The sequence below is a fragment of the Phragmites australis genome, chromosome 12 (assembly GCF_958298935.1).
Source record: "Phragmites australis chromosome 12, lpPhrAust1.1, whole genome shotgun sequence".
NCBI lineage: Eukaryota > Viridiplantae > Streptophyta > Magnoliopsida > Poales > Poaceae > Phragmites > Phragmites australis.
Genome location: NC_084932.1, coordinates 7,674,500 through 7,686,191, shown reverse-complemented (window position 1 = coordinate 7,686,191; position 11,692 = coordinate 7,674,500). Strand labels below are relative to the sequence as shown.

At 39.3% G+C, this 11,692-nt stretch overlaps 1 protein-coding gene across 1 annotated transcript; it reads right to left on the bottom strand.

The window, feature by feature from the left end:
- Positions 1-2,674: 2,674 nt before the first annotated feature.
- Positions 2,675-9,799, bottom strand: LOC133887105 (uncharacterized). The gene is made up of 3 exons (XM_062327023.1): positions 9,444-9,799; positions 8,976-9,234; positions 2,675-3,421 (listed from the first exon to the last, which is right to left on the bottom strand). The coding sequence occupies exons 1-3, from the start codon at positions 9,497-9,499 to the stop codon at positions 2,939-2,941; spliced, it is 798 nt and encodes a 265-aa protein (XP_062183007.1). The 5' UTR covers positions 9,500-9,799; the 3' UTR covers positions 2,675-2,938.
- Positions 9,800-11,692: the final 1,893 nt, after the last annotated feature.

The following is an 11,692-nucleotide window of genomic DNA, read 5'->3' as shown; positions in this document are numbered from 1 at the left end:
ACATAGGCTATTACGTCCTATGGCACAAGCACAACACAGTGTTTGACGAAGACACAAATGAGTCTGGGTCTAGTTTAGAGTCATCGAACCCATCCAAAAGATCTCCACCTCCTCTATCATCACTGCACACCTCAAAAGTACTAAGCCTAAGAAGAGTGCTATCGATCTAGCAATAACCGCCAAGTTCCTCCAAAATTTGTCCAGACCTATGGACCCACCGCCAAAATCTAACTACGCGTACATCATGGGTAAAAAATAGTTGAGGGTGGCATCATGTGAGAAGGTAAGAAAACCAAGTGTGCTAGAACAATAGGAAGAATTAGAAAGAAACTTTCTTCATGATGCTGGAATCATAAAAAGAAGCACTTGATAACAAGTCCAATGTTGAAAAAGCAAAAACTAGATGGAAATTTAAGCTTGGCGAACCGCTGGTAGAATCCCTGTCGGAGTTAACAACCCAAATGTGGAGATTTCATGCCTGGTACATGAAATAGTCAAAGGCTGGTAGAGAAATATTCGCGTTCAAGTACAATTATAGTGATTTCCTCCATGGCGACAGCAAAGTCTAGATTTTATTCGATGAAATGTATCAATTGTACCATCAAGATGCCCTTGGTGTTCAGCTCATAAGTTTATGGACTCTGTAAGTTTCTAATATGTATAATTCAAAGTATATATTCTTGTACCATTAGACCGAATGTCTTAACATCTTGTGTATATAGAATGGAGATACATACATACAGTCAAAAGGGGATCACTGAAGTAGGATCCCTCGACCCAATGAAAATAAACCAAACAATGGTTGCCACCCAACCATAAGTAGCCGAGGACTATGCACTTGATTCTATTCTTACGTACCAATTAAAGAGATACATATTTTTACCTTACAACTTTGAGTATGTGTTTTCCTCCATGTTTGTTCTACTCTTTTTGAGCATCACGATGTTAGGACTTAGTACTAATTATCTATGGTGACATATGTGCAGTTTTCACTGGTCACTCTTTGTCATCCAAACGGATCTTAGCAGTATCGTTGTCCTCGACACGAGAATAAATACAGTAGATGAATTTCAATCCATCATAGACTTGCTACAAAAGTAAATTAATCATTTCATTTATGCTTTAGTAAAGTTTGAATTGATTGAATCTAAGTCTAGTTATAGTCAATAATCACACACGTACAAGGTGTACATGTGCTACGTCAAGAGAAATGAATGTCACTTTCCATACCGAAAGGAATGGAAAGTCGTAACCAACATTCCTTGTAGGTTTCAGACTCAGGGCAACAATTTATGTGACTACTATATATGTGACTTCATGTATGAATTCACTGAAAACAATTATAGTAGCATTACCAATGTTAAGGTAAGTGGTATACATTCTGATGATTAATTTTCAGTTCCTACTTGTGTTCAAATAGATTGATTTCTTTAATTCTGGTAATTGTAGGAACTCAAGCTAGAAATAGGTATCTTCATGACGCGGAGAATCATTACACTTTAGGAACAACTATTATGGTTCATCAATGAAGAAGTCATTCCAGAGTCCAGCAAGTACCATGTTTTTAAATGGAGCTGTTCGGACACCGTCCCTTCACCTAGCACATGGAGTTTGTTACCAAATTCTTCTCAAGGAAAAAAAACGTAGTTCAGGGTCTTCGGTTAATAAAAGAACTTGAATGATATCACTTCTTACCTTTTGTTGCAAACTTGTCTTAGTTATGAACTTTAGTGAATGTCATATGAAAGAACATGGTTATGTATGCATGAATGAGATGAGATGTGTGAATGAATTGTATATGTGTGTGAGATTAGTAATGAATTTTATCTTGTTGTATGTGACATTATTTGTCCTGTTATCGGCAACGGCTAGATTCTGTATAGGGGAGGAGCCATCAGTGCCGGCTCATAACAAAAAATCGACACCGATACAAAGCCAACACTGATACTCAAACTATAGCCTATCTGATTTTTTTTCTCAAAGTGGAGTTAGACACAGATAGTGTTGGATACAGATACGAATGCATATAGTATCGATCACAAATACAGATTGAATAGGTGATGAGTTGGATGTAGACAGTGTTGGTCATGAATATTTCTTCGAATATTAAGTAAAAGCAATAACTATATACATCGCATATATTATGATCTTTCGACCATTCCATTTGTCCAAAACTCAATTATATTAACGGTTCAACATATAAATTAGCAATATACTCCTATGGAAGGAGTCATGTTGAAGTGAAACCAGAGAAGTTACGAGTGTCTAATATGCTAACTAAAGCTTCTTTTAATTATTTGAACACATTAACGGCTTCAAATGAAAAGTTCTCAATTTTAAAGTTGTAGATCTCGTTGAGAACTAAAATTTATATAAGAACTATCTCCATACGACTCCATATAAAAAAGTTTATAAGCTTTAGAACACATGCTCTTCTTCAGATATATCCGAATTTATTCTCATATATCTATATTCGAATCCGATATCTAATACAACTATCCAACTCTGATATTCGGAAAAATTCTTGAATATCCTATTTTTTGTTCCGAAATGGTATCCGAACCCCTTTGAACGGTCGGAAAAATATTGGACCCATTTGCACCCTGCTTATCATACGACCTCTACAAAAAGATTGACAATTGTTGCTACTTTTCTCTCTATATATCGTAGACCATCGAACAGCCGTTCGCAGTTACAATGCTGCGGGCAGCCGTTTGCAAAGGCAGAGTACGTTCGTACGTACAATCACACACACAAACATATCATATTCTCACAATCTCACTCACATAGTATGATCGATAGTACTATATAGATGCGCGGCATCCCTCGTCTGTGATACGTCCGGACATCTCAACATGCACTCCGTTTCTACAAAACCATAGTATTTACTTAGGTAAAAACTACGCATGCAACTGATGCTGCTCTCGATCGATCGTCATCACACATCGTCGGCGGCGTTGCAACCGGCGGCGGCAGGCACGGTGGCCTGCGCCATCCTCCTGAGCTTGTCGATGATCATGACCAGCTTGCTGTTGAGCCGGCTGACGAGGCACCGTGGCAGCCACCCGGCAGCCGGGTCCAGCTGCACAACGTACGTCACGACGCACGAGTTGCCGTCGTCGTCCAGCTTCTCGACGACCCAGCCGGACTGCAGCAGAAGGCCCCGGCCCACGGAGCTGCTGCCGCCGCGGCCCTTGCCCGCCAGTGGCAGTAGCCCCGCGGCGATCTCCTTGGGCAGCGACGCCACGGCGACGACGAGCGTGCCGTCATCCATGGCCTGGCGGCGCTCGTAGACGACGAGGTGGCGGCGCCGGGCGGGGCGCCTGGTGGAGGCGTCGCCGAACTTGAGGTGGATGATGCTCAGTTCGTCGCCCAGCTCCTTGATGTACGAAGCCTCCACCAGATGGTCTGACTCCCATTGCTGCACTCGTTCAAAAATCAATAAGCACATTACATGTTACTACTGTTATACTATTTGAGTGCAAATTAAGGTTGCTAACTAGCTATTTCAAGTATTAATATAACAACTCTGCATGGGGAACGGATGAAAAACGAAGGTCCCATTTCTGACGATTGCTACGAAAATCAGACTATTTGCAGTAAAGTTTCTACGATATTCCAATGACATGCAGGAATCTTAAGGTGAACAGTTCAAAATTTACTAAAATAGAAAATATTACTTCAACATAAAAAGAGAACAGTTTACTCGACCATACGAAGAAAAAATATATTGGGCTGAGCTTGTGAGCCTAATTGGGCCACGAGCTCACGGCCCATATAGGCCCAATTATTGCCTAGCATTCCTAACCTATCTAGCTGCCATGATTTGTCACTTAGGTAGTCACTTTATTTGTTTTCATTTGACTAGATCCACATATACTCAAATCACCATACGTGTACTTATGCAATGTCTACCGAAAATTGAGAATATAAAGTTTAGAGATTAGCAAGATGACCATAGTCGTCTCGCTGTCGACGGGTATATATATGTCTCCTACAACTAAAAAATCATCATTAGTAAGATACACAATGATCAAATTCAAGATTCGATATCTAGCTAATCTTTCGGAGGTAAATCACTCCACTAACCACCAAATCAAAACTATATTCTTTCGTAAATAGACACTTCCTACGCACTATAAATGGTCTTCCATTTGTTTTTATTAGGGGCACACCCATCTTGAGATTCAAACTTCATAAGCTTTAACTAACAATTAATTTAGTAGTACGTAGATTTTACATAAAATGGTGTCAGTAGTACTTTAGCATGATTATATTTTTTTATCGCTATAAACAATACAGTATAAAAAATACTAATGGTCAAAGCTCGGTTTTAGAGACCGCACCGCATTAAACCGAGCCTTATATTTTATGATGGAAGGAGTACCTAGATAGCTTAGCTGAACGACTAATAATACAACAGAGCATAGATTGGCTGCCGCCCTCAAAGTGGTAAGAGCTTGAACTGCCAGGTCGGGACCATCCCAGCATGGTCGGTACGTGCCTGCAGTTCCCTCAAAGAGGTAAGAGCTTGAACTGCCAGGTCGGGACTAGGGGTGGAAATGGATGGCAGGAAATCCGAATTATCCGATTCCGTATCCGTTAAAATGCGAATATGGATATCCGTATTCGTATTCGTTTCTGAAATGGATACTAAAATAGATATATCCGAATTCGTTTTCGAGATTCGGATTCAAATGTGGATATCCGAATTCGAGATATATCCGATTCGTATCCGTATCCGCCAACCAGGGAACTAAATTTTGCTAAAGTTTTAGAAATTTCAGATATGAACGAAATTCCAACCCAATCAAATTGGAACAATTTCAGTCAAATTTCATCAAATTTCAGTTAAATTTGATCAAAAATTTAAATTTTCAACATGAATTTTGAACAAAATTTGTAAAATTCCGGCCCAATCAAAGTAGAACAAATTTCATTCGAATTTTATCAAATTTCAATCAAATTTTTTCAAAAATTTAAATTTCCAACTTGAATTTCGAAGATCGAGTAGATATCCGAATGCGGATTCGTATTCGAACTATCCGATTCGTATTCGTATTCGAAGATATCCGGATCCGTATTCATATTCGGATTAAAATATGATAAATCGTACTATCCGAATTCGATTCCATGCGTATCCGATCCGTTTCCAATCCCTAGTCGGGACCATCCCAGCATGGGCGGTACGTGCCTGCAAACTGCAGCGGCCAACAAGACCACCCACTCTGTGCACAACTTTTGAGTCCAAGCTAGTGCACTCATTTTCTTACACACGTACACTATTGTTTTCTTCTAGTAGTCCTGCCAAATGTCAAGTTCAACGTGATTCCGAAACGAGGAATTAGTTTCCAGCTATTCGTGCAGTATTATTTTCTTTCACAGGACACTACGTTGCTCCACAATGTAACACGGTGTTTAAGTTTAACTACGCTAGGTTTGGCGCGCATGCATGCTTGCTCGTGGCGCAACGTGCGCTCACGTGCATGGCTGATCTAACCGAAATTAATTAGCGCGCATGCACTTAAAAGCGTGTCCAACAATAAATATTAGTTAGCTATAAAGTTATATATATCAGATTTTTATCTAGTAGAGAAAAGATGCAAAGAAGAGAGAGAAAAGCTAGCTTTTAATATGTAGATAAACTAATAACATATGAGGCATTACAAACAAGACAAAAGTTATATGTTGATCGGTTAAGAAAGAACATAGGTAGGTGAACTAATTAAAAATTTATTGCGTTAAGGCTAACCATTGGAAAAGTTGGCTATTGCACTATCTACATATATGACATGTAAAAAATATTCTCTGTCTCAAAATAGATGATATTTTAGAGTTGAGCATAAGTATTAAGGTGAAAAATAAAATGGCTATATTACCCTTTTTAATATCATTTATTATATACGAAATTAGACTTGCATTGGAAAGTAATTTACTTAATGGAGAGCTAAGATTAGAAAATAGGAACTAAAGTTACCTTAAAATTATAAAATATCATATATTTTGAATATTGTAAAAGATACTAAAACATTATCTATTTTGAGAAGAATGAAGTAATAGATAGCAACTAGCTTATTGGTACCATCCTCGGAAATTTTTAAATAATATTATTTTATTAAAAAATTATAAATATATAATTCAAAATAGGAAAATTGTAGATATATGTGACAACACTACTATAGAACACGCTATCCCTGTTGGTTTAGAAACTGACAGTAAAATAGTGGCAGTGATAATTATAAATTATCATACTGGCTTATGATTAGCAGTGATAATAAGATCACTACCGATTCAAGTTGAGAATCAGTAGTGACAATCTAACTATCACTACCGGTTCAAGCTGAGAACCGGCAGTGATAATATATTCACATATGAAAAATACTCTACCGTGAACTCTTCGGTATGAGAATCTGCTTAAGTTTAATCTCAAACTTAGACTAAGACCTCATATCAAAACATTCACAGTAGAGTATTTTCCATATCAAACTAAAACAAATAGGAATGGATATTGCAAAGCTATTGTACCAGGAGCTCTTTGGCTTGGGAAAGTCGAAAAGCTCTTGGTACAACCATCTTGTGCTATCCGTTGTGTATCTTGTGCTATCCGAGTGACAATAGTATATTTAAATGAATGACAAAAATAGTCATCTTGAAGTAAATGTATTTCCTGTCACTCATTTAGATATGCCTATTGCCATAATCTATTTACTTAACTTACCACTGGTTTAGTTGGGGAGATAGGGAGACGAGCTCGAGAGATGGGCTTGGGACGGGATATGACAAGGTCAGTAAGATGGCGACAAGCATGGAGGACGTGGAAGCCAAGCTCAAGGAGTAGAAGCAGCAGCAGTGACAACGGTGGCCATCGCACCACTTCGATCATCACTACCCCTCAGGAGCGGTTCTAGGCTTAGTAGATGGCGATCACGAGGTGGCTTAGACTCAGGAGATGGTGATGAACTTGGAGAATGTGGAAGCCAGGCACGGGGGTAGATGTGACCGTAGTGGCGACGGTGTCTATCGCACCACTTCGACAACCACTACTCCACGGGAGCAGCTTCTGAATGTTGAGAGCGAAGTGATATTTGGCATGGTTGAGGGAAACAGGCTTGAGATTATAAAATAATTATCATTATCGGTTTGGAATATGAACCAACAGTGATAAAATTAATACTTCTGATTTGTATTTGCTTGATTATTACTTGATCAATGAGCATATGAACCGCCAATGATAATCTTTATCACTGTTGATTTGGAATATGAGCCGACGGAGATAAGGAATATCACTGTCGGTGCGTATTTATTATGTCAGTGAGCTTTTGAACCGCAGTGATAGTTATTATCATTATCAGTTCGTAATACGAACCGATAGTGACTTATCACTACAGGTTCTAACTATGAACCGGTAATGATATTAACTATCATTATTGATTCTTAAGATTTCACGATTAAATCTGCTGAGGCAACTTATGACCCTTTTGTGGTAATGCAGTTGGCACTCCAATTATCGACTAATCCCTTATCGACAATCGGATAACCTATTGGCATTCGGTGTACCGACAAGTTATTCCCCAGGGACCTATCATCATACCAATTGTCGATATATCTTGTATCCCGTAGATAATATAAAAAAATCATATTTTTTAATATGATATCGGATGGGAATGATCTTTTTATGAAAATTATACCTATCGGCGATTCTACAACTTTATAATTTGAACATTTTTTCCTTTGCATCCGTTAAATGCCCAAAAGTTGCTAGAAATTTCAGATATAGGCAATTAGTATGCCGACAGGTTTCTTGTTAATCCGATTGGTATCTATATCTGCAATTTTTCCATTTTAAATTATATTTTTGCAATTCTCTAATGAAACAATATTATTTAAAGAATGCAATCCTCGTATATCATACATACCGGCCTCTGCTCTCAATGCGATGCGCCAAATGATTTGGCATGTACGTACTTGTGGGCTCACAAGCCCATGCCTGACTTCCTCGCTCCCATGCTTCATCCATGTGTGCTGCTGCTGTTCTGATCGAGTTGAATTAATGCTCTATTGCTCCTGCTTGACTTAGGTTTTGTTTGGTATTACGGTGGCTTTTTAAAGATGCTTATTTATTTTTATTTTTAGATTTAGTTGTTAGTTGGCAACGTCCTTTTAGATAAAAAATCATATTAGAAATATCAAATATTCCTCAACTAAATGGATTTCACCGCGCGCATCATACAATTAGATGTGGTACTGTTTTGGGACACCAAGGGACAGGTGTCAGAGATGTCAAACATGTCATATGCAACTAAATGTGCCCAGCGTGGCGACAACTCGGCACGAAATTTGTTATGTGAGTGTGAGCGGTTTTACCTAGCTGTTTTGTTGACACGTGACAATCGGTTTCATATATATGTGGTAAGAAAAAAAAATACTTACTCCGACTGAGGAACACTTCAAACTGTGTCATTGCAACAAAATAGTAGTAATTCTGGTCATGGTGGATGGACGGTGCTAGCTACCTTCACTAAAAAAAAAAAAGCTTTAAGAATCACGTGCATCGCAGAGCTTCAGCACGGTCTGGTGGGTTCGCGAATCACGAGCCATTAATTTACTTGTTCACTGTCACCTTTGCTTTTACCACAAAAATACCCTCGCATTTTTATTTTGAGCGCCCCGCTTTTTCTATTTTTTAGTGCGCCACTTGCTCCTATTTAGATTATTGGGCAAATTAATTTGTTTTTTAATAATAGAAAAAATATTCTGATCTTTTACATCATATGATGCATACAGTCTTCTCTGTTGTTATAACTTTTCGGCTCAAAGCTTAAATATAATTAACATTAAACGAAAGGAGGTTTTAATTGGTGAAAACAAATCGGCTATGGTACTTGAAGTTAACATAGGTCACTTTTGATTGCAAAAAGAAACATAGATCACTTCGAATTAAATCCTTTAATATTTAACTTCATGGGCGTACGTACCTTGGCGGCGTCGACAGCGTTGGCGACGGCCATGAACTGCTCCGGCGAGACGGCGTGAAGCAGCCACCGGCTGCGGAACACGTGCGCCGGCCTCGTCCGCCGCCTCGATATCTCCACCCCGTTCCGGTACGCCAGCACTTTCCACCCGTCGTCGTCGTCGTCGCCGCCCCGGCCGGAGTCCGACGCGGCCAGCAGCTCCTGGATGCAGCTCTCGCTCGCGTAGCTCACGTACCTCCTCAGCGAATCCTCACTTATAGACCTTTCATATGTATGAAACACACAGCAACTGATCAATGCAAACATCATCATGAGACTAATTGAGCTTCTGAACACTGTAATTAACTATCGATTTCTTTCTCCTAGCTATCTTGCCAGATGATTGATCATACTTTATTCAGGCAATGATAAAACCAAATAGACTTATGTATGTATTTTGATTAGAAAAGAAAAGAAAAGTTGATAGGTTACCATGATCTGGAGCAGGCTGCTGAAGAAGGGGAGGTCAGAGAGCCACCACTGCTCATGCTGGCTCTGCTCTCAGGGCTGTGAAAGCCGCCGGCTTCTGCTTGTGCTTGTGATGATACGCCGATGGCTGAATGTGATGAGATGAGATGAGACGAGACTTCAGGAATGAATGAAATGGAGCTTTATAGGTGTAAGGTATATTGGAAATGGATGGAGCAGGTGTAGCCTTTATAGAAATGGAGACTTGAGAGCTGGGTTTCGAGAGGAGAGGAGAAGGGGATGAAATGGAGGTGGAGCCAGATGCAGTGATTGGGGCGCATGGAGATTGGCAGTGACAGAGAGGGCGGTGAGGTGGTGGAGTGAAGCAGAGCCTGCATGCCCTCGTGCACACACCACCATGGAGAATGGCAGGGTACTGCCATGCTTACCAATTTTCTGTAAAAGAATCACATGGACCTGTGGGTTGTTTTTTGTTTTGTTTTGTCATATATATTATGACTGTATGTCAGTCAGTGATGAAGGGAAGGGAAATTCTGTTTATACGCATAACGGTCTTTAGCGAATCATAATACGGGTAAAATCACACAATACCTTAATTGAAGGTGTTAGTTTTTATAAGTGAATAAGAAAAAAGGGCGGGGAAGAAGAAGGGAAAAGGAGAGTGGCACATGATTTTTTTTATGAGGAAAAGGTGGCACAACTAGACACACAGTAGCAGAAATTTAATCGCTTCCTAACGAGTGACGTTATTTTCACCGTGTCATGCGAAGTGGGTGGTAAATACTGAAATTTCCCCCATTTTTTTGCTATATAGGAAATGGGATCATGTAGTGGTTGCTTGAAGAGTTATTGTTACATGTGAAACAATAAGAATTTATCTACTCCATATGCAGTGTTTAAGCAACCTTTGTTTGTAGGTTTTAGTGGTTGAGTGCTGTAACCGTAGTGCTAATGCTAAAGAAAATGTCTCTTTTCCTTTGGTGATCATGAAGGGATCGATGAAGCAAAAGGAGCTGCAGCTGGGGTTTCTGAACATGGCATGTTGGCAAAGCAAAGAATTGAGATTTAATTAGGTGATCAAATTAATTATAGATAATAAGATAAAAAAAGTGGTGACAAGAAAGGGGTTAAATGATGGTTTTTGGGACGCTTGTCCTTCTTTCTGTGGGGTTTAGAGCATAATAGCTTCTCATTGCACATACATGTGTGACAACCAGGCTCCAAGGAAGTAGTAATCATGCCACGTCAGAAGGGACAGTACCATTAGGACCTTTTTGTTCTAGATTTGATCGTAATGTACAAGGTACTTAAGAGGTAGCAGTAAGGACCACATGCAATTAATTGGTGTGCTTTAATTTGGAGGGGAAAAGGTGAATGTTATTCTTAGCAGTGTAAAAATAAAGTCGACATGAGTATGACTGCACTCTCTCTAGTAAAAAATACTCGGCATTTTAGATATGACATGATCTTTAATATATATCTTTGGCCACTATTTTTTATTATAATATATTCTTGTAATCAAATAAATTTATAAGATTACCAAAGTATTTTTTAAGAAAAATCTAACATACGTGATTTTTATATTTCCAAACTAAATATTAGAAGGGTTATTGATAGTCAAATTTTGACAGGATATTACGTAAAACGTCAACTATTTGTGACTGAGGGAGTATAAACTTGCTCCTCGCCACAGACAGGTTAGTTAAACCGACTTGACCAACATCATCCTAGTGGTTTCTAGGTCACTGGCTATGTGAGCACCATGAATTGCGTCCGATCCATAGCGTAGCTTTAGTTGGACTACGGGGCCACTATATTCAAAACACTGTAGTAGCAGGATGCTGATGTTGTGGAAAAAGTTGAAAAACACTGTAGTAGCAGGATGCTGTTGTTGTGGAAAAAGTTGAAAGTCTTGCTAACTTAGAGCTGCTTTTTCAAGTGACCGGAGAAGAAATTTAAGCCATTGTTGCTTGCTGTCCTTGGTACATACATGTACAGCTGGTAGGTCAGAGAGGACGATGACCTTGCTTGGAATTACAGTGAACCTGTCCCCTTGGACTTGGGATGTCTGCTCTGAATGCTGAAGAATATGGCGATCGATGTGCATGTTGTACGCTATGTATATTCATGACCTAAAGTTTCGTTTCTTCATCGGTTGGTTATCAACGCCTCTCCGTCTTCTACCACGAACAAATCGGCCGGGCGCGTGCGGTGTAAGCTGGCTAGCAAAATCCATCTCCATTACCATGCAT